The 24,258-nt window shown below is 45.0% G+C and overlaps 1 protein-coding gene across 1 annotated transcript in view; it reads right to left on the bottom strand.

The window, feature by feature from the left end:
- Positions 1-6,591: 6,591 nt before the first annotated feature.
- Positions 6,592-24,258, bottom strand: part of LOC137625787 (selenoprotein F) — a 39,816-nt gene continuing 22,149 nt past the window's right edge. Inside the window, exons 2-3 of the mRNA XM_068356675.1 lie at positions 7,405-7,529; positions 6,592-6,749 (exon numbers count right to left, since the gene is read on the bottom strand). Coding sequence (XP_068212776.1) covers positions 6,662-6,749; positions 7,405-7,529 — 213 coding nt within the window. The 3' untranslated portion in view covers positions 6,592-6,661. The remainder of the gene's footprint in view (positions 6,750-7,404; positions 7,530-24,258) is intronic.

Raw genomic sequence — 24,258 nt, 5'->3', positions numbered from 1 at the left:
ACTGGGGAACCCCACTTCAGTATGACTCACTGAGCTGTGCTTGGATGTAGAGTCCACTCTGACCCTATTACTTGGCCTACACCGCTGAGGCCGTCCGCCAGGACGTTCCTCTTTCCCGGGATGAACCTTGCTGTGAACTCGATCCCTTCTTCTGCTGCCCATTCCAGAAGTTCCGTCGATAACGAACATAGCTCTTTCGACTTTAGACCCCCTTTCTTCTTTACGTAGGCTACTACTGTGGCGTTGTCGCACATCAACGCTACCGTGTTCCCCCGGAGGAGATGAACGAATTCTCGACTCGCTCTCAGCACAGCCATCATCTCTAGCACGTTTATGTGGTGCTTTGCTTCTTCGCTCGACCATTTTCCCTTTGATGATTGGTCGAGTAGGTGAGCCCCCCAACCTTCCTTCAACGCATCCGTAAACAATAGGACTTCCGGGCGAAGGGCATCCCCAGCTCGGTGTTCCTCCTGTCGTGCCACCACTGCAAGGCTACCTTCGCTTCTGGGGAGACCGGAACCAATTTGTGGGGGTTTCTCCCCTGGGACCAATGCTCTTTCAGGTTCCACTGCACTGCTCGAAGTTTGAGTCTCCCTTGAGGCACTAACTTTTCCAAGGACACTAGGTGGCCCAACAACCTCTGCCAATCCTTGGCCCTCCTGGGAAGGTCCAACAGAAAGGGTTGCAGAACACGCTCCAGGTTCTCCAACCTCTCCACCGAAGGGAATGCTCTCACTAGCTGGGTGTCCAAGACCATCCCCAAGTAGGTCATCCTGGTGGAGGGGATCAGCTGGGACTTCGCTACGTTGACCGTGATACCCAACTGCTCGCAGAGACGAAGTAACTTCCCGCCTTGTTCCTTCAATTCTTCCTTTGAGGCTGAAGTCCTAGGAACGTTCTTGCTACCGATCCAATGGTCAAACTCCTCTTCTAGTCTGAAGGGTGACCTGCAGGGTGTTCTAGGAATATCCCAAACGACGGGGTCCGAATTTTACGAATGGCCTTTCTCGGCATCCCCCCCGGCGGCCGAAGTACCTGAAACACACGCCCAAGATGGGGGAGAAGAGGTAGTACCTGACTTCCCCCACATCAGGTCTTCGGTAAAGACGGGACCTCGTCTCCTACACACTCTACCGCACTTCCCTCAGGCCCCACACATGCCTGTAACACCTCAGAAACTTCCCCCTCAGGTAATTCAGACTCTTGGGGACAATGGGCCGCTTCCCCGCAACGGACTTACCTCGACCCCTACCCTGGGTAGGGGAAGATGAAAGGGAACCACGTTCCGACGAGGCATCCGGGGACACCAAAGCAGAGGACGCGGTAGCTTTCTTGGGCGATTTCTTGGCCGACTTCTTCTTCTTAGTCCCATAAAGGACCCACTGAATCTCGCCCGAAGACTCGCACTCCGAACACGTGGTGGTAGGGGAGCATACTTTGCCCCTACATGACGAACAACGCGAGTGTGGATCAACCTCGGGCTTCGAAAGGAAAGCCCCACAAGACTTACCGGCCACAGGCCCAGGGCAACGGCGTGGATGCTCCATAATAAAAACACTAACACCAAGAGACACAAGTACACAAGGGAAAGGGGTAAGGATACGGGCACAGGAACCACGTGGCAAACACAAAGGGTCGCACTGGGTAAGAGAGCGCGCGGCGGGATGTGAATCACGTCGCGACCAGAAACTTACTGAGGAGCACGACCTAATCTAGCACGCTCTCTGACCCCGGGTCGCCTCAGGGCGCGTATCACTCCGCCTGAGGTCACCCATAGAAAATGGGAATAGGGTAAACTACACAAAATTCTGGTCGGTTGGGAAGAGTTACCAGTAACTCCTAAGAAAGTAGTTCTAGGTAAGTACTCTGTGTTGGAACAACTGGTAATTTAGAGGAGTGGAAGTTAGTAAAAGAAAATTTTATTGGGATTGCAAGTGATGTGTGTGGCAAGAAGGTTGTTGGAGGCAGCATGAGGAAGGGCAGTGAATGGTGGAATGAAGGAGTGAAGGTAAAAGTGGAAGAGAAAAAGAGGGCTTTTGAAGAATGGCTGCAGAGTAATAGTGTAGAGAAGTATGAAAGATATAGAGAGAAAAATGTGGAAGTAAAGCGCTAGGTAAGTGAGGCAAAGAGGGCAGCTGACCCAAGGTGTGGTCAGGGATTGGGTCATTCATATGAAGAGAAGAAGTTTTGGAAAAAAGTGAAGAGAGTAAGGAAGGATGGTTCAAGAATTGAAGAGACAGTGAAATATGGAAATGGAAGGTTGTTAAAAGGAGAGGAGGCAAAGAAAGGGTGGACGGAATATTTTGAAAGTTTACTGAATGTTGAGGATAATAGGGAGGCAGATATAATTGCTGTTCCAGGTGTTAAGGTGCCAGTGATGGGAGATGAGAATGAGAGAGAGATTACAATAGAGGAAGTGAGGAGAGCACTAGATGAAACGAGAGTAGGAAAAGCATCTGGTATGGATGGTGTGAGAGCTGAGATGTTGAAGGAAGGGGGTGTGACTGTACTTGAATGGTTGGCGAGATTGTTTAATATGCGTTTTGTGTTGTCAATGGTACCAGTAGATTGGGTTTGTGCGTGTATTGTACCACTATATAAGGGTAAGGGAGATGTGCATGAGTATTGTAATTCAAGAGGTATTAGTTTGTTGAGTGAAGCTGGAAAAGTGTATGGTAGAGTACTGATTAATAGGATTAAGGATAAAACAGAGAATGCAATCTTAGAAGTACAGGGTGGTTTTAGAAGAGGTAGGGGTTGTATGAATCCGATTTTTAAAGTTAGGCAGATATGTGAGAAATATTTAGCAAAAGGCAAGATGTATGTTGCGTTTATGGATCTGGAGAAAGCGTATGATAGAGTTGATAGGGAAGCAATGTGGAATGTGATGAGGTTATATGGAGTAGGTGGAAGGTTGTTACAAGCAGTGAAAAGTTTCTACAAAGGTAGTAAAGCATGTGTTAGGATAGGAAATGAAGTGAGCAATTGGTTTCCGGTGAAAGTGGGGCTGAGACAGGGATGTGTGATGTCGCCGTGGTTGTTTAACTTTTATGTTGATGGAGTGGTGAGAGAGGTGAATGCTCAAGTGCTTGGACGAGGCTTGAAACTGGTAGACGAGAATGGCCATGAATGGGAGGTAAATCAGTTGTTGTTTGCGAATGATACTGTACTGGTTGCAGACGCGGAAGAGAAGCTTGGCCGATTAGTAACAGAATTTGGAAGGGTGTGTGAGAGAAGGAAGTTAAGAGTTAATGTGGGTACGAGTAAGGCTATGAGATGTACGAGAAGGGAAGGTGGTGCAAGGTTGAATGCCATGTTGAATGGAGAGTTACTTGAGGAGGTGGATCAGTTTAAGTACTAGGGGTCTGTTGTTGCAGAAAATGGTGGAGTGGAAGCAGATGTACGTCAGAGAGTGAATGAAGGGTGCAAAGTGTTGGGGGCAGTTAAGGGAGTAGTAAAAAATAGAGGGTTGGGCATGAATGTAAAGAGAGTTCTGTATGAGAAAGCGATTGTACCAACTGTGATGTATGGATCGGAGTTGTGGGGAATGAAAGTGACTGAGAGGCAGAAATTGAATGTGTCTGAGATGAAGTGTCTAAGGAGTATGGCTGGTGTGTCTTGAGTAGATAGAGTTAGGAACGAAGTAGCGAGGGTGAGAACGGGTGTAAGAAATGAGTTAGCAGCTAGAGTGGATATGAATGTGTTGAGGTGATTTGGCCATGTTGAGAGAATGGAAAATGGCTGTCTGCTAAAGAAGATGATGAATGCAAGAGTTGATGGGAGAAGTACAAGAGGAAGGCCTAGGTTTGGGTGGATCGTAGGAGTGAAGGAAGCTCTGGGTGATAGGAGGATAGATGTGAGAAAGGCAAGAGAGCGTGCTGGAAATAGGAATGAATGGCGAGCGATTGTGACGTAGTTCTGGTATGCCCTGCTGCTTCCTCCGGTGCCTTGGATGACCGCGGAGGTAGCAGCAGTAGGGGATTCAGCGTCATGAAGCTTCATCTGTGGTGGATAACGGGGGAGGGTGGGCTGTGGCACCCTAGCAGTACCAGCCAAACTCGGTAGAGTCCCTTGTCAGGCTGGGAGGAATGTAGAGAGGAGAGGTCCCCTTTTTTGTTTCATTTGTTTGATGTCCGCTACCCCCCAAATTTGGGAGAAGGTCCTTGGTATATAGTGTGTGTATATATGTAGTTATGTAGTTTCACCCTAGGGGATGTTACTGCATCTAAGACTCCTCTTTTTCTCTTCATGGGCGAAGCAGCCAAAGTTCTTTGCCGGAGATCTGCTGAAGCCGTTGGATGTTGTGAGGTCACCGAAGAACGAGATGATAACGCAGACATGAAGGCTTGTACAACTGCTCTGACGGTGGCACTATCAGAGAGATTGAAGAGTTCCTGTGAGGAGTCTCGACTAATGGTTGCGGTGGGTACACCTTTGAAGATGAAATCTTCGGAATTTTGAACCCTTCAGTGGAACATCTTTCTCCATTTCCCAGCGGCGCGCTATAATACGTTTACAGGGAGGGGAAAGGGGCAATAGTGACCTGTCCAAAAGTTTCCCTTTCAGCTCTTTTCAACTCTAGTGCACAGGAGAGCGCTGGTGAGTAGGCAAATGCTGGTGCGCAGGTAAGCGCAGACAAGCCAGAGAACGCTGGTGTACAAGCAGGCAGAGGCGAGTGCTGTCGAGCTGGAGAACACTGACGAGGTGTCGAGCACTGGCGTACAGGAGAGCGCTGACGAGTAGAAAAGCGGAGAAGCGCAGGAGAGCGCTGTAGCGTTGGCAAACATAGATCAGCTAGCGAGCGCAAGCAAGCCGGCAAATGCTGGTGTTTTGAATGGCGAGAAAGAGCTGGAGAGCACCAGCGATTAGGAGATCGCTGGAGAGCATTGAAGTGCTGTTAGGCGACGGCGTGCTGGAGAGCACTGACGAGATGTTGGTGAGCACTGGGCCCAGCCAAAGGTCTGGAACGCTGAGAAGGAAGGCGTGTTCTCGAGGGCGAGGGATGTTTTGCAACATCACGTGACAGGAACGGTGAAGGCAGGTCAGGAACAGGGATGTGCCCTTTGGAAGAGCGAACATCCACCGTGGGGTCCATAAAAGAATCCAAGACCGAAGTCTGAGGACTAGCAGCTGCAACGACAAGGCGTCTTTTCACCGATGGCGTAGGGAAACCTCTATGGCGAAGTGGAGGGGGAGCTCTGCGAGATCTCCTACGCCCTCTGGGGCCGGTGGATCAGAAAGCTGACCTTTAGAAGCAGCAGTCCTCCGCAGATGAGTCTCTATGAGTGAATTCCTTCGAGGATGAGAAACACTAGCAGGAGAGGCAGACGAGAGAATTAGCTCTTCCCTTGAAAGATGGTGAGGAACGGGGGTGGTGCAGTCGGCAGCAACAGCTGAAGAGTCTGAAGAGGCAAGGGCGTTGGCAGCAGCAGAAGACACCCCAGACACCATTACGTTGACGAACGGCAGAGGATCCCCCTCCGAAGTCAACAAAGACTGTTCACTAGCACCACGGATGATGAACTGGAGCAAGGAGTCCTTGGAGGGCGAACCCGGAAGCCTCAAGGACAACCACACCTGAACAAAAGGAGAAAGACACATGGCCTCACCTGGGGGGAGAGGTGGGGCTGCTTCGCTAGAGGAAGCAACACCATCTCTCGAGGACCGGGGTTGACCAATAATTAAAGGGCCTACACTACAACTCAACGGTCTCTCGGAAGAAGGCGATTGAGTAGGAGTTTCGAAGAAAGGTTGGGAAGCGGAAAAAAAGGCTTGTGTATTTTCCTTTTCAAAGTAATCTTTGAAGGAGAAATATCTCACTTTGACTTCTTTTCCCGCCGGCGCCCAAACCTTTCCCACTGGGAGGCAGACCACTGCTGACACTCACTACACTTGTTATCTCCTATCACACTGTTGACCTCTGCAGGCGGGACAAAGGGTGTGACGATCGGTGTCCACGGCCGACGTGAAGGTACCGCAGGGCCGGCCCTCAAGTCCAGGGCACACACTAACAAAGAGAAAGCACAAACAAAAGCAATTACTGGCAGTCCAAATTGGCAAGGATGAAGAACGGCAACGACCATTCACCATCAGAGCCAAAAGCAAAGTGAGCTAAATCACAGGTGTGAGAGGGAGCAGTAGCAAGCTACCCCCCCTATCCCCGCTAACAAGCAGAATGGGTATTTAACCCTCGCTAAAATGTCAATGGTTTGTCCTTTCAGCTTCGCCGAAAGTAATAACCCCTAGTAAATAGCTTAGGTTTGTATTCCAGTTACGGAACAAATAAAGTTTGGTCTCAATCATGGTTAAAATCAAAGTTCAAAGTGAAGTTATGAGAGAGCTTTCCCACTACACATTGGTAACAACCGGTGCGGTTATTAAAACCTTGTTTAAAATAATTCTCTAGTGCTGTTACCTTCTCTCATGTAAGGAACAGTTGTATTCGTACCAGAACAAACAGTATGTATGATATGTTTTAACAAGGTGGTCAATGAAACCCTTTCAAAATTAATTAATGCTCTGCGGGTTGAAATCAACGACATCAAAACCCGAGTGAATCTACTTGACTAATAAGAGAGAGCTTTGAGGTCCCACTTGAAAGAAAGTACTGTAGAGAAGAGCATCCTTCCTTACCCTGGACCTGTGGGAATGCCCCCAGTCGTCACCCACATACTTCCAACTGAGCCCGTGGGTACTTTGTTGGAGTGGCATTAACGTCATCCACATTACAGCATTTTCTACAATTATTCCTGTAACAGAGGTACAGTATGCCTTCAGATAATCTCATTTTAAAACAAGAAACATTTTATTAAGGTGAACATGGACATGCATTGTAATTGCTATACCTGCACTGTATATGGAAATAAGATGTTGGATAAAAAGTAATAGTTCAAAGGTTTCAATATAATTAAGAATTAACTATACAGTACAAGCTTTCAAAATTAATTCCACATAATAAAAATAAAACCAAAAGGATGGTCCTGCAAAAAAAAAAAAAAAAAAAAGGATGGTCCTGCAAAAAAAAAAAAAAAAAAAAGATGGTCCTGCAAAAAAAAAAAAAAAAAAAAAGATTTATTAATGCAACTGCTAGAGATTGTTTTTAAAGGATGTTGGTTATAAATTGAAAATATAGCTATAAAATAAAAAAATATATCAGCTTGGCAAAAAAAATTCAAGATAGGTACTGGGCTCCACAAGGCACTAGAAGAGTTGGAAGCCCCAGACCTACATGGCTGAGCACTATGAAGCGTGAAGTAGATGATGAATGGAGAAGTACCAAATTAAAATCTCAAGATAGAGACTGGCGGAATCTAAAAGAGGCCCTTAGCGTCAATAAGCGTGGAAGGTGATGATGATGATGATGATGAATGTAAGGTCCTGACAACGAAAGGTACATCTACTCACTCTAGAACTTCGAGATTAAATTCCTTTAGAGTATCGCACGAAGAACACAAGAGCGTTGCTCTGTTCAACCCCACACCAAAGCATTCTTCTGCTGATAAACTTTGCGTTGCCTCTACTATGGCTATCTGAAATGAAATAGTTAGTCATTTAATATAACAAATTTGAAGTCATTTTGTTTTAGCGATAGAAACCCGAATCTTTTAAATTCCCAAACTTTGATTACAGAAGGTCCTCAACTTACAAACTAAATTGGTTCCGAGAAGCTGTTTGGAAGTCAAATTTTGACCGAGTGTAGGCCTAACCTAAATCCTTTGCCTATTATTTCCAGCTACAAAATTCAACAAATAGTCAGGTTTCATATAAAATAGATATCAAAATATTACAAATGTCATCATGACTACTGTATTAAATGATAAAATATTGTATTATCACTTTCATTATCTTATCTTTCTCATTTTTAGTTGGATTCGAGTTTGTATCTTTGAATGTTTGTAATTAGAACTTTACCTACTATCCAAACCTTAGTGTGACTCCAGCAAAGATGCAGCCGTCAAAATATGCTATTTTTATAATAAAATAAATTTTTGAATATACTTACCCGGTGATTATATAAGCTGCAACTCTGTTGCTCGACAGAAAACTCTACGTTAAAAATCCGCCAGCGATCGCTATGCAGGTAGGGGGTGTACTTCAACAGCGCCATCTGTCGTGCAGGTACTCAGTACTCAATGTAAACAAAGAACTCAATTTTCTCCTCGGTCCACTGCGTCTCTATTGGGGAGGAAGGGAGGGTCCTTTAATATATAATCACCGGGTAAGTATATTCAAAAATTTATTTTATTATAAAAATAACATTTTTCAATATTTAACTTAGCCGGTGATTATATAAGCTGATTCACACCCAGGGGGGTGGGTAGAGACCAGTAATAAATGTTTACATTATTATGAGCTAAGGATTTTTATTTCATTTTAGCAGTTATTCAAAATAACAAACTTAAAATAAATAAGTACCTGGTAAGGAAGTCGACTTGAACAATTACTCTGCCTTTTTAAGTACGTCTTCCTTACGGAGCCTCGCGATCCTCTTAGGATGCTGAGCGACCCCTAGGAGCTGAAGTATCAAGGGTTGCAACCCATACAACAGGACCTCATCAAAACCTCTAATCTAGGCGCTTCTCAAGAAATGACTTTGACCACCCGCCAAATCAAGTAGGATGCGAAAGGCTTCTTAGCCTTCCGGACAACCCAAAAACAATAATAAAACATTTCAAGAGAAAGATTAAAAAGGTTATGGAATTAGGGAATTGTAGTGGTTGAGCCCTCACCCACTACTGCACTCGTTGCTACGAATGGTCCCAGAGTGTAGCAGTTCTCGTAAAGAGACTGGACATTCTTAAGATAAAAAGACGCGAACACTGACTTGCTTTTCCAATAGGTTGCGTCGATTATACTTTGCAGAGATCTATTTTGTTTAAAGGCCACGGAAGTTGCGACAGCTCTAACTTCGTGTGTCCTTACCTTCAGCAAAGCTTGGTCTTCCTCATTCAGATGGGAATGAGCTTCTCGTATTAACAGTCTGATAAAATAGGATAAAGCATTCTTTGACATAGGCAAAGATGGTTTCTTAACTGAACACCATAAAGCTTCAGACGGGCCTCGTAAAGGTTTAGTTCGTTTTAAATAGAACTTAAGAGCTCTTACAGGGCATAAGACTCTTTCTAGTTCATTTCCAACCATACGATAAGTTTGGAATATCGAATGATATTGGTCAAGGCCGAGAAGGCAGCTCGTTTTAGGCTAGAAAACCAAGTTGTAGAACATGTAGCCGTTTCGGATGAGAATCCGATGTTCTTGCTGAAGGCATGAATCTCACTGACTCTTTTAGCTGTGGCTAAGCATACCAGGAAAAGAGTCTTTAAGGTGAGATCTTTCAGGGAGGCTGATTGTAGCGGTTCGAACCTGTCTGACATAAGGAATCTTAGTACCACGTCTAAATTCCAACCAGGTGTAACCAAACGACGCTCCTTCGTGGTCTCAAAAGACTTAAGGAGGTCCTGTAGATCTTTATTGTTGGAAAGATCTAAGCCTCTGTGACGGAAGACTGATGCCAACATGCTTCTGTAACCCTTGATAGTGGGAGCTGAAAGAGATCGTTCTTTCCTCAGATATAAGAGGAAGTCAGCTATTTGAGTTACAGAGGTACTGGTCGAGGATACGGATACCGACTTGCACCAGTTTCGGAAGATTTCCCACTTCGATTGGTATACTCTGAGGGTGGATGTTCTCCTTGCTCTAGCAATCGCTCTGGCTGCCTCCTTCGAAAAGCCTCTAGCTCTCGAGAGTCTTTCGATAGTCTGAAGGCAGTCAGACGAAGAGCGTGGAGGCCTTGGAGTACCTTCTTTACGTGTGGCTGACGTAGAAGGTCCACCCTTAGGGGAAGTGTTCTGGGAACGTCTACTAGCCATCGAAGTACCTCGGTGAACCATTCTCTCGCGGGCCAGAGGGAAGCAACTAGCGTCAACCTTGTCCCTTCGTGAGAGGCGAACTTCTGCAGTACCTTGTTGACAATCTTGAACGGAGGGAATGCATATAGATCTAGATGTGACCAATCTAGGAGAAAGGCATCTATATGAACTGCTGCTGGGTCCGGGATTGGTGAGCAAAATATTGGGAGCCTCTTGGTCATCGAGGTTGCGAAGAGATCTATGGTTGGCTGGCCCCAGGTGGCCCAAAGTCTCTTACATACATCCTTGTGGAGGGTCCATTCTGTTGGAATTATTTGTCCCTTCCGACTGAGACAATCTGCCATGACATTCAAGTTGCCTTGGATGAACCTCGTTACTAGTGATATGTCTAGACCTTTTGACCAGGTGAGGAGGTCCCTTGCGATCTCGTACAACGTCAGAGAGTAGGTCCCTCCTTGCTTGGAGATGTACGCCAAAGCCGTGATGTTGTCCGAGTTCACCTCCACCACTTTGCCTTGAAGGAGAGACCTGAAGCTTTTCCAGGCCAGACGTACTGCCAGTAGCTCCTTGCAGTTGAAATGCATTGTCCTTTGACTCGAGTTCCATAATCCCGAGCATTCCCGTCCGTCTAATGTCGCACCCCAGCCTACGTCCGATGCGTCCGAGAAGAGAACGTGGTTGGGAGTCTGAACAGTCAGGGGAAGACCCTCTCTTAGGTTGATATAGTCCTTTCACCAAGTCAGACAAGACTTTATCTTTTCGGAAACCGGGATCGAGACCGCTTCTAGCGTCTTGTCCTTTTTCCAGTGAAAAGCTAGATGGTATAGAAGAGGACGGAGGTGTAGTCTTCCTAGTGACACAAATTGATCCACGGATGACAGCGTCCCTACCAGACTCATCCACAGCCTGACTGAGCAGCGTTCCTTCTTCAGCATCTTCTGGATGGATAGCAGGGCTGGGGGCTGATCGTCTTGTTCAGCAACGTCCTCATCAGAGGGTTCCTCATCCGAAACTGATGAGGAAACGGCAACGGAGTGGGCAACGTCTGACTCGCTGAATCCGGTCGCACTGGTGGATGCGTGACGGAGCCGGACGCAAGATCATGGAACTGCTGCACAGTCTGTGAACTGTCAACAACCATGGGTGCGCGAGGAAGCACAGCGTCAACCCGAAACTGTCTAGACCGTCTGGGTTGTGCAGTCAACACCCTACCGGGTTGCTGAGGTTGACGCACTGCGTCACAACAAGTCACCTCTGCTGGTTGTTGAACGTCCTGAACGTCAACAACCACCTCCGAGCGTCGCTTAACGTCAACGTGCGGCTGGCAACCCACACTGGGTCGCATCGGTGGAGGAACCACCTCAACTGGCAGACGCGAGTAGGTTACCTCAGCGTCAACAGGGCGCACAACCGACCGGTTGGAAGGTTGTTGGCCAGAAGGTTCTTCTCCGCATTTAAGTCCTCTATCAAGGACGCCAGCTTGGACTGCATGTCTTGCAGCAAAGCCCATTTAGGGTCTACGGGAGCAGGTGTGGCAACAGACGGGGTTAGCGACTGAGGCGGAACCGTTTACCATCCCTGAAAGCCTTGTTATGCGTGACATAATAGTACAGCAAAACTTCAAAGGCTCGACAACAGCTGAGAAGTTGACCTGTAAACAACTTGGAGCGTCTCCTGGCTAGGCGCCAGGGAGAGTCTACCAGAATTGAGAAGTCTATCTGGGCAGAGGCATGAACTCCCAAGCCGAGAACTTCTCTCGTGTCATATCAGACTCTCGCTCTATAAACCAGTTTAAAAGAAGGGAAAGCAAAGGCTGTATCCCCCAAACTCCTCCTGGTGAAAAACCAGTCGCCTAGCCAACGTAACGCTCTCTAGGAGAGCGAGAGAGCACTAGCTTAAAAACAACGGCTTCGAAGTAGCTAGGCCTAGTGTAAGTTCTGACGTTTAGGCGAACGAGGAGCAGCAGTTACAAGATCCGGACGAAGATCCTTAAAAAAATCATCATGATTTAATTAAAGTCCATAGGAGGCTAAGCAGCTTAAGGCTCCTCTCCATCTGACAGAGTCCTCAAGGGAATATCAGTAGGAGGGAGAACAGCAACTTCCTCATCTACAGGAACCTTGTCCGATAAAAGCTGAGTCTCTCACTGGTGCATTAGTAGCGGACCAGAACGCAACGTCATGTAACTGCTTGACAGTCTGTGAACTGTCAACAACTGAACTGTCAACCACAACAGGAGCGTGAGGACGTACAGCGTCCACTCGAGACTGCTTTGACTGCCTAGACTGAGCAGTCAAAACAACTCTAGAATGCGGAGGTTGACGCACAGCGTCAAAACAAGTCAACTCCGATTGTTAGTGAACGTCTAGAACGTCAACAGGAGCATCAGCCAGTGGCCTAACGTCCAAATGCGGCTGAAAAACCACACGAGACCGCATCGAGTGTGGTTCTAAACAACCTGACTGACGTGACTAAGCTACGCCAACGTCAACAGTAAGCACAAAGGAACGTTAGGTTGGCTGAAAGCCAGGATATCGATGAAATAAACGGCTAGACTCAACGGACTAATCGGCAGAATAGTCTTCCATAAGGGAGGCAAGCATATACTGCATGTTTTGCCATACAACCCCTTAAGGATCAACGGAAATGGTTGTGGTAATAGACGAGGGTAACGTCTGTGACCGCAACACTTTGCCTACAAAAAAAGACTTTCGGAGTCTGTGTTACGCTTTTGTTAGGCGGCGAGCAGTTATCCGATGACTGCATAGGGTCAGAGCTGTCCTAATGGCTGTAACCAGGACGCTGGACCTGTCCTGAAAGGACTGACTTTCGCTTAAGGGCTTCGAAACCTTGTGACAGGTTTCTTATGCGAAAAGCCTACGGATGGCGAGGAGAAACAACGTCTCTCTCGTCTTATGGTAGGGGAGATCTTGGTAAGAAACACCCGATACCATAGAGGGAAAACGTCTGTTCGTTGGTCAAGGCCTCTCGAACCCATAAGTCTTTTGACATTACTTCTCCCCTGGGCTTGGGAGCTTGCAAGAGGTCCCGGACTAGGTGAACGACAGGCACGAACAGACGAACCCTCGGACGCAACACTGTACCACTTTGCGCATATCACTTTATCACTTCGATTTTCTGTTTTGCACTTATTTCTACCTGAAACACGCAATTCTACCCTTCATTAAAAGGTAGTAATTGCGAAATTAGTCGTATAATGCAAGCTCATAATACCAGCAAAAAACAGAAAACATATTTTAAGATAAAAAGAAAAATCAGTGGCTGGGAAAGAGACTAAACACTAGTTCATATAACTACGTTTTCAATCTCTCACCGCACATAGCCTGGGGACGAGAATAAAAACCTAAAAACGTTTTATCCTTCCTCCCCGTACAGAGACTAGGGACGAGAGTAACACGAGAACAACGTTACCCGCTTGAACGGAACGTTTTCTCTCTCTCTCTCCCTCCGTCTCTTTCTCTCTCTCTCTTTCTCTCTTGATTTCGCACCTAAGAGAAGAGCCCAATTATATATCGTCAAAAAAAACATGTTATTTGACTAAAGGAAAAAACTGAAAGGTTTTTCAAATAAAAAGTTCCTTTAAATTAGAATTTAAAACATTTAAGCTAAGAAAGAATGAACAAAACGTCAGAATCGATTTACTCTTACTGCAAAGTGAAACCGTGATACACTCTCTCTCTATCGTAACGATAGAGCGCATGTTGAACGTCCTGAACGTCAACAACTGCGTAGCATAAAAAACTAAACGTTAGTTCATCTTTGAAAACAGTACGAAGACTATCAAAGAAAATCTTTCATAAAATATTACATTTAAAAAGTTTTAAATCCTTTAAAAGCTAAAGACGATATAAAGGGCTCAATGTTGATTAACTTCGGTTTCCAAGTTAGGACCGCCTACTCTAAGGAAAGGTCTATATAAACAAAGCATTAAAATTTTATATGTTTATAAAAAATGGAAAGTTAATCGAAGAGGCCTAATAAAGGCGGAGAGATATAAAATATATAGAGGAAAATCTATAACGTGATAAGATAATTACTAAAAGCCTAAACACACTTCCGTCTAAGGGAAGGGTCGGCCATTTAAAAGTGAAAGAAAGTCCATACTCTCTTTGTTACCATAATTAAATCTAACCAAAACGAGTTCAAGTTTTGAGATGAAGATAAAACACCTGCATAGCGAAAGCTCAAAACTAGAATAGTGTACTTCACCAATAGTTGTGAAAACAAATCCAGTTAGCAACAGTGAATTAGTAGGTCTTGCCGGTAGCCCGACAGAGAGAAAATTGAGTTCTTTGTTTACATTGAGTACTGAGTACCTGCACGACAGATGGCGCTGTTGAAGTACACCCCCTACCTGCATAGCGATCGCTGGCGGATTTTTAACGTAGAGTTTTCTGTCGAGCAACAGAGTTGCAGCTTATATAATCACCGGCTAAGTTAAATATTGAAAAATAACAATATTGTTATGATTAACTATGAGTTACAGGGAAGCCCCGCCCACATGTCAGTCAGCAAGACTAGCACTTCTGAGCTCTAGGCCTGGGACTTGTGGTGTGGCCGGGACGGATTTGAATAGCTACAAATAATACAGCTGACTTCAGGAATTTGTTCCTACACATATACAAACCATAGTCCTTTAATAGGAGACTCATCCTTCAGAGAGAGTTAGTCCAAACGAACCCACATATTCCGGCTGGATAAATTTCCCTGGGAACATCCTAGCATCTGTGGATAGGGATAATACAGAGGTTAGGCTAAGCCTGTTTCCTTGTACGGGATATGTTTTCCGAATATATAAGTAACCAATACAAGAGATTGGTTCTAATATATTCTACCCCCCCCCCCCCTTGTCTGGAAGGGTGAGGGATATACTTCTCAACAAATCCTGTCAGAAAAGAAAGGTTGCACGGTTATGAAGCTCACCTGGATTCGAGGTCTCAGTCCAGCTCAAAATGAACATGACTGCTGTACCTCCCAGGGAGGGGGAAGATTAGAAAGCCAATGATCCTACCTTTCATTCTAGACTTCGGTTGAAACTGTAATCTTGAACAAGATGCTTTTTATCTAGCGACGAAGCTATAGGAAAGCACACAACCTGCTGACCAACCACTAAAGGACCAACAGTAGTGGCACCTAGGGACTTACGAGTATATTCCCGCATGCAGCGAGGTAAAAGTTATCTGGCATTTCCTAACTCCTGCCTTTAATACCCAAGTCAACCTTTTTTTCGGAGGAAATACTTTTCCTCTTGAAATTCGGGCAAATTGTGCATATAACACTGTAAAGGACCAAATATCATACAAAATTGCCATATACTGTATTTCAATTTGCTTCCAATACTGTGATTTTACTGACATGGTCTTCCTTAATACAGTACTATGGTAGAGCCAAATTGACAATACTGGATCCCTTCCAGATTTTGCGAATCATTGCCTACAAAGGTTGAAGGCACGTTTCATGGCATCACGAATCCAAAACAAATTAAGAGTTCTTTGATTTCTTTCCTTTGACCTGGTGGAGCCAGTAAGAAGTCTTCGATTCTCAAGCCAGTCCTCTTAAAACAGCCCTCGCAGGACAGAGAAGAAAGTTATTTTGATCACTGTGGAAGCTTCCAGGGAAGGAAGGAATAAAGGTTCGAACATGGACAGCTTGGTTTTGTTTTTTGGCCCAATGCAGGAACAAAATCAAAGGAGACCTCGTTAAATCATTCAAAATGACTTGAACAAGAGATACCAAGAAGCTCGCAAGCTTGCTTCCCAGAAGCTGAGGCTAGCTGAAGACAGTCTTGAGAGTTAGGTCTGTCCGATGATGAGGCACACACAAGAAACTGGAGAACACGGATCACATCCCACCCTGGGGGACTGAGGTCCCAGAGTGGACAAGATGCAGTAGCTCAAATCTCCTCATGAGCATAGACAATTCCAACGAGGAGGAATGGTCTAACTTTATGCCCTAAATTATGAAGACCTGACTCAAGGCTGAATGATAGCCTTAATGTCCTTAGCAGTGCCTCTCAAAAAGCATTTTCCTCGCAAGATATGCTGGATATTCTCCACCCATGAAATGAAAGGGGCTCAAGCAAGTGATGGATTGGATTGGATTTAATGACTTGGACCTGTGGGACCATTTAGTGCAAGAATGTGACGGGGAGGAAATCCAGCAATTGGACAGCAAGAAGGAAGAATGGATGGATGCAGGAATGGAGGTAAAGAAGGAATACAGTAAAGAAAATTAAGCTAGAGGCCAAAGGAAAGGTGGTAAAATCCCCCAGTAATGCCTGCAGTGCACTGATAGAAAGGCAGAGCTGTCCCACCCTACAGGGCCACCAAGTAATAGTAACTTTAAAGGTAGGGGCGACAGAGAAGAGTGGGTTACTGGGCTAGATCTCTCAGTAGCTGAAAGGAAGCATCTACAGATCTGGATACCATTTGGGGTGCAGAAACCTCAGAGCCACCGGAGACATCCTGAGACACCATGTCATCAAAACACTGTTTCTTCGTCATTGGAGTGTTGGAAGACCAAATTCTTCCCCTTAACAGGCAAAAATACAGGGGAAGATGAATGCCGTCAATTCTCCATCACCATAATTAAAGATTTCTCATCTGTAGGCGAAGGTAGCTTCTCCTCCGCAGCAGGCAAGGACACATCAGGGGACACCAACACAGCTTTCCTCTCTAGGTGGCACAGAGGCAGTGGTGGCAACATGAAAAGAAGACTTCAGAGATCTAGCCGCTGCTAGAACATCCAGAATTTCCACTGCTGAAGGGGGACCATCAATTTCAAGGGCAAGCCATAGGAAACCAAGGTCCAGATCTCAACAGTAGTTGTCAACAGCTATCACCACAGCAAGAGTGCCTTGAGAGAGAGGCAGGGGGTACAGCCCTCGGTAGTGGAAGGGAATACTCAAGGAACTACTCAGAGGACAGGGAGGGAACACCCTTTCTTTTCTTCTTTCCTCCGCCAATCTTGGCTTTGGAGGAAGAACAACAGCTTAGGGCCTGAAGAGGGATGAAGGAATTAAGTGTGTTTCATTGGCATCAGCTTGGGTGTCTCCAAGTCCAATGATGATGAAGTCCTCTACCACTTCTTCTTCGGGACCTCCACTCGAGGCCACTCCCTACGCTCGAAATATTGGGAAGCCTCCAATCAGACATGCCCCTGCAGAAACTACTCTACACAGATGACGAGAGCCCACCATGGTTTTACTCGCGTACGGGCTGCATCCTCTAGTGGGCTTGCCAGTGCCACATGTCTGACCATGGAACCAACATCATCAAAGAACAATTGAAAAGACAATAAAGAAAAATAAAAAAAACCTAAATCTGGCCCAAGCAGGCAGTGGGGCGAGTATGTTATAATAAGTCTGTATTGAAATTTTTATTTGATTTTATCTCATCCCAACTGAAAAATTCCCCCCCCCCCCAAACAAAAATAATTTCATGATATTATTATTTCTGATAGCAGTGTCCTACTCACTAAAGGGCAGCCAGAATTCATTGAAAATACTAAAGAAATATCATAGTCTAAGTATCGATAATAGTGACATTGACATCCAGGAAAGTAATGAAATCACATGGTGTGCAGCAAGACGTTGAGAGCTATTATACCAATTGAGAATGAAAATAGACATACTGTAGTGTACAGTATTCTCCTCTGACAACCTGATCTTGCACAGTACTATACAATATATTAAAAGTGACATTTTGGTATTCCTTTAGAGAAAGCACAGTGTAAATGGAAGATGGCTGTGTTCAGTCACCAGATTTATTTGTCATTCTCCCTTTCATGCAGAAATTAAGAGTTTGTTGTTCAGCAAGGGAGCTTGACACCATCTGGAAATTATAATTGCTTGGCAACCAGCAATGGCTTAAGAGATCCTCTCAAAATTGATACACTGTACTGTATATAGTTTTTTTTAATTACTTAGAATTTGTCCTTCCTTCATTATGGGAAACAAATTATTTCTCAATATGTACTCTATCCTGCTAAATTGGGCCATACTAGTTGGACATGCCAATTGTGCAAAAAACTTTTATACCTTTTTGTTTTTCACATCATAGGATATCAACTTTTTTTTTCTTAGGCAATAAATGGTTTGCCTTAATTATGTCAAGGTTTACTTAAAGCCCTTACATAGCAAAGATCTGTTCCTCAACAATATTATCAGAAGTTGAAAGTAGTCCAGAAAAGAAAAAACCAAACCCAAGATTTGACCTATTCAGAATCTATTTACTGAAGTAACTCTCAAATGTAAAGAGTACAGCTGGATTGGAGTCAGCATACTGACTGAGAAAGTCAGAGGGAAGTTCTAAGATTATTGAACGGTTAACTTGCCCATAGCAAAATGACAAATTCGTAAATTTGTATTTTTCCTAACTATAGAAACCTTAGCTATTTATTAGGGGTTATACTTTTGGCGGAGCTGAAATGACGAGCCATTAAAATTTAGCGAAGGTTACCTAGCCACACCGCTAGTTAGCGGGGGTAGGGGGGGGGGGTTTAGCTTGCTACCACTCCCGTTCACACACCTGTGATTTAGTCACTTTGCTTGGAGGTAGGACTTCAATGGGGATAGGGATGGTGGGAAAGTTTGTATAAATAGCAAAGGTTTGTATAGTTAGGAAAAATACAAATTATCTACGAATTTGTCATTTGTTCTGTAACGAATACAAACCACGCTATTTCTTAGGGGTGACTCACCCATTAGGAAGGGTGGACGTCCCTGCCAATCTGGCTTTTGGCTTTGCCCGGGGGCTCCTTATCCGAGTATGTTAGTACTCAAAAATAAGGAGCCTCTGCCCTCGCTAAACCTTGCTACGCAAGGTCCTCGGCCTACGCAAACTGTGTGTTGAGACATGCAGAAGTGTGACTGTCTAGGTAAAGTTATTCCGAGTCTATTGTAGGAAAAACTGATGTAACCAAGACTTTCCCAATACCACCTCGCCAGGGTTTGGGGACGCAACAGTATTAGCTTAATACTAGGGACACAAGGGAGCATGGTTTATCTGCAGTGGTTTGAGGTCAGCTTATACAGAGAACCCAGGATGCTGCTTTCCTCACGAGAGGGTAGGATGAAGAAAAGAATAAGAGCCAGTCAAATTTTTTCATTCATGCAGACTAAAACCGGGTAACAATGCCCTCAACCTTCTGCTACTTGTCCAATAAGCAGCTTGAGGTATACAACCAGCTGTTGTGCAGCCACCACCGAACCGATAGAGATCGTATCAAGTTCCTGTGGGTCACATCTTGCAGGAGAAAGGTTGTGAAAGTCACCTGGAGCATTCACATCCTTTCTTGTAAAATGATATTTTCATTATAAAATAAATTTTTGAATATACTTACCCGGTGAATATATAAATAGCTGACGTCTCCGACGGCCCGACAGATTCCAAAAACTCGCGAGCGATCGCCATGAAGGTTGCGGGTGTGCCCACCAGCGCCGACTATCGGCCAGATACCGCATATACTTCTCAACCACTCCAGTTCTTCTCAGTCCGCTGGGTCTCTATCGGGGAGGAAGGGAGGGCCTTTAATATTATATATTCACCGGGTAAGTATATTCAAAAATTTATATTATAATGAAAATATCATTTTTAATTATTAAACTTAGCCGGTGAATATATAAATAGCTGATTCACACCCATGGTGGTGGGTAGAGACCAGTATTAATACAATAAAGGCATATATGCTCAAGTGTTTTTTGACAAATATTTCATAAAAAACCAACTTAAGTATAGGTACCTGGTAAGGAAGCTGACTCTGATGATTACTCTGCCTCATTAGTCCGCTTTCCTCACGAAGCCCAACCATCCTCTCAGGATGCTGAAAGACTCCCAGGAGCTGTTATATCCAGGGCGAACACCCCTATAACAGGACCTCATCAATACCCTTAATCTGGGCGCTCTCAAGAAACAACATTTGACCACCCGCCAAACCAAAAAGATTGCGAAAGACTTCATAGTCTTCCGTACAACCCAAGACAAGATTAAAAAACATTAAGAGAAGATTAAAAGGATATTGGGATTAAGGGAATGTAGTGGTAGAACCCTCACCCACTACTGCACTCGCTGCAACGAATGGACCCAGTGTGTAGCAGTCCTCATAAAGAGTCTGGACGTCTTTTAAGTAAAATGAAGCGAACACCGACTTGCTTCTCCAAAAGGTCGCGTCCATAATACTTCGAAGAGATCTGTTTTGCTTAAAAGCCACCGAAGTTGCTATTGCTCTCACTTCGTGAGTCTTGACCTTAAGCAAACTACGATCTTTCTCATTTAAATGAGAATGTGCCTCCCGGATTAAAAGTCTAACAAAGTACGATAACGCATTTTTAGACATGGGCAATGAGGGCTTCTTAACGGAGCACCATAAAGCCTCAGAACAACCTCGTATTGGTTTAGTTCTAGCCAAGTAAAACTTGAGAGCTCTAACGGGGCACAGCACTCTTTCAACTTCATTACCTACGATTTCTGACAGACTAGGTATTTCAAAAGATTTAGGCCAAGGACGAGACGGAAGTTCGTTCTTGGCCAAAAAACCAAGTTGAAGAGAACATATAGATTTATTCGATGAGAAGCCGATGTTCTTACTAAAAGCATGGATCTCACTGACCCTTTTAGCCGAAGCCAAGCTCACCAAAAAAAGTGTCTTGAGGGTAAGATCCTTCAGGGAGGCTGAATTTAACGGCTCAAACCTGTCTGACATTAGGAACTGTAGGACCACGTCTAAGTTCCAAGCAGGAGTTGACATACGACGCTCCTTAGAGGTCTCGAAAGACTTAAGGAGGTCTTGGAGATCTTTGTTATTTGAAAGATCCAAGCCTCTATGTCTGAAAACAGACGCCAACATGCTTCTGTAGCCTTTAATGGTGGGAGCAGAGAGGGAGCGAACATTTCTCAGATGCAGGAGAAAATCCGCAATCTGCGCTACAAAGGTACTGGATGAGGAAATAGAGGAGGACTTGCACCACTCTCTAAATACCTCCCACTTCGACTGGTAGACCTTGATGGTAGAGGATCTTCTAGCCCTCGCGATCGCTCTGGCTGCCTCCTTCGAAAATCCTCGAGCTCTTGAGAGTCTTTCGATAGTCTGAAGGCAGTCAGACGAAGCGCGGGGAGGCTTTGATGAAGTCTCCTTACGTGAGGCTGCCGTAAGAGATCCATCCGTAAAGGCAGACTCCTTGGGACGTCTACCAGCCATAGAAGTACCTCTGTGAACCACTCTCTCGCGGGCCAGAGGGGAGCAACCAACGTCAACCTTGTCCCTTCGTGAGAGGCGAACTTCTGCTACACCTTGTTGAGGATCTTGAACGGCGGAAATGCGTAAGCGTCCAGGTGAGACCAGTCCAACAGAAAGGCATCTATGTGGGCCGCCTCTGGACCTGGGACTGGAGAGCAATAAGTTGGGAGCCTTTTTGTCAGCGAGGTCGCAAAGAGGTCGATGGTGGGCTGACCCCAAGTCATCCAAAGACTCTTGCACACATCCTTGTGGAGGGTCCACTCTGTAGGGATCACCTGACCTCTCCGACTGAGACAGTCCGCCAAGACGTTCAATTTCCCTTGGACGAACCTCGTCAACAGTGAGATGCCTCGATCTTTTGACCAGATGAGGAGGTCCCTTGCGATGACGAAAAGAGCGTGGGAGTGAGTGCCTCCTTGCTTGGAGATGTACGCCAAGGCCGTGGTATTGTCCGCATTCACTTCTACCACCTTGTTTCGAAGTAGACTCTCGAAACTCGTCAGTGCTAAATGAACAGCCAACAGCTCCTTGCAGTTGATGTGAAGGCTCCTCTGGTCTGCCGTCCAAAGACCCGAACATTCCAGACTGTCCAGAGTCGCTCCCCAACCCAAATCCGACGCGTCTGAAAATAACACATGGTTTGGATTCTTGACTGCCAGGGACAGACCTTCTTGAAGACGTATATTGCTGTCCCACCAGCTCAGGCAAGTCTTGACTGGCTCGGAGATCGGGATCGAGACCGCCTCCAAAGTTTTGTCCTTGTTCCAATGGGAGTCTAAATGGAACAGGAGAGGGCGAAGGTGAAGTCTCCCTAGAGAGATAAACTGTTACAGGGATGACAGCGTCCCTAGGAGGCTCATCCAACTTCTCACAGAGCAATGGTCTTTCTCTAGCATGAGACGGACTTTGAGCAAGGCTTGCTCTATCCTGTTGGCAGACGGAAAAGCCCGAAAAGCTAGACTCTGTATCTCCATCCCCAAATAGAGAATTGTTTGGGAGGGAGTCAGCTGAGACTTCTCTATGCTCACCAATAGGCCCAACTCCTTTGCAAGATCCAACGTCCACTGAAGGTCCTGCAGACAGCGATGACGGGACGACGCTCTGAGCAACCAGTCGTCCAGGTACAGGTGTGGAGGATTAATTTTATTTTAATTTATTTTTTTTGTTTGCCAAATCAAGGGAGAGAGAGAGAGAGAGAGAGAGAGAGAGAGAGAGAGAGAGAGAGAGAGAGAGAGAGAGAGAGAGAGAGTGTGAGTGTGTTTATTTAAGTTTTGTCAGAGAGAGAGAGAGAGAGAGAGAGAGAGAGAGAGAGAGAGAGAGAGAGAGAGAGAGAGATTGTTTACAGTATTGGCTTTAGTTTTGAGAGAGAGAGAGAGAGAGAGAGTTGTTTTAGTATTGTTGAATCGAGACATTTTATTTGCTTTAGCTTTGTAATTAATGATTGAGAGAGAGAGAGAGAGAGAGAGAGAGAGAGAGAGAGAGAGAGAGAGAGAGAGAGAGAGAGAGAGAGAGAGAGAGAGAGAGTGAGTGAGTGTGGGTGTCTATTTACTTAAGTTTGTCAAACCGCAAGAGAGAGTAAGAGTTTATTTGCTTTAGTTTTGTCAGAGAGAGAGAGAGAGAATTTAATTTGCTTTAGTTTTATTAGATCGCGCGTGCGCGAGAGAGTATGTGTGTATGTGCGTTTGTGTGTGCGTGTTTTGTGTGTCCGCGGTGCGCGCTGAAGAAAAAGGGTAATTAGCGAATGATTGTTTGAAGTTGGAAAGATTGTTGGTATAATTGAGGTTGTTTGTTTACCTTTTTAGCTAGGATAGGGTGGTGATGAATGTCTTGGGCGAAAGCATTGGATATCGAACGATAGTAGGAGTCGGCTGTCTATTTTTTTTGCTCTTCGAAAGCCGGCTGTGAAGCTTTTTTTTATATTCTGAGTAAGTACTGTTTTTATTTATTTTTGTTAGGCGCGTTCATGAGTGATAGAAAGTTTATTGTTTATCTTTGATTATGGTGCGATAGTTAAGTTAGTTAGGAGTGTTCATAAGTGTTTTTTTTATTTTGGCAGGCCGCGATTCCTCCTTTGGAGAGACCGAATTTTGAAATTGAATTTGACTATTGATGACCTGGCTTACTTAAGGAACTTGTGTTTAGAATGCTCTAGTGGATTGATCAACTGTTGACGACCTGGCCTGTTTATTACAATTACGATTTCGATTGCTGTTACTGATGAGGATGATGATGAAGATGATGACGATATAGACTGCCAAATTAAGTGAGGCAGTTATAGCAGATTGTGCCAGTGTTGCGTCTGCCAGGGAGTTGTGGCTTTGGCCGAAAAGGACTGTTGGCCCTTGTGTGGACAACGACGTCCACACATAAACAAATATTGGTTTTGGTGTGTCACGTGTGTGTGGATAAAGAATTCCACTCATAAACAAATATTGGTTTTGGGTGTGTTAATTTTAAGTGTTAGGGTTTTTTTATTTGAATGGTGATACGGTTTTTTTTGGTATATTTATGAATGTAATGATTTGTTTTACGTGTATTTATTTTGGTTGTTGGTGGTTTATATGTTAAGCTTATTTTGAATGCAGAATTTTTTTGCTTTTGGTTGCGGTGAATATAATTTTAAGGCTATGTTTTGTTTTCATTTTCCTTCTGTCCAAGAGTCCAGTTTGAAGTAGAGTCAGGGGAAAGTTTGTGTTGTGGGACCATTGTCAGTAGGTGTGATTCAGGGTGTGGGGCTTGTTCTTGCAACATCCCGCCACATTATTTTGGCGCCCGAACAGGGACTGCCGAGGTGGGATAGAAGCTGGACTGTTGGACGAAGGACGGAATTAGGATTAAGGTTGATGAAAAATGGAGGAGCAATTAAGGGTTTTGAGGGAGGAATTGCGGCTGAGTAAGGAGCGTGAGGAGAGGTTGCTAGTAGAGAATGAGAGGTTGAACTGGGAGAATGCGGTGATGCAGAAAGAGCTTAGGGAGTTAAAGGGAACTGTAGCGAAAGTGGAAGAATGTCTGGAGATGAGGATGAAAGAGAATGAGGAACGAATGGAGAACCGATTGGAAGATATGATGGGGCAAGTCATGGGGATGATGAAAACGATAATGGGTGAAGGTGCAGTCGGAGGAGTGTCCTCAG

Source organism: Palaemon carinicauda, chromosome 32 (assembly GCF_036898095.1).
Source record: "Palaemon carinicauda isolate YSFRI2023 chromosome 32, ASM3689809v2, whole genome shotgun sequence".
Taxonomy (NCBI): Eukaryota; Metazoa; Arthropoda; class Malacostraca; order Decapoda; family Palaemonidae; genus Palaemon; species Palaemon carinicauda.
Note: the sequence above shows the minus strand (reverse complement) of the source record. Positions and strands in the feature narration are given on the sequence as shown.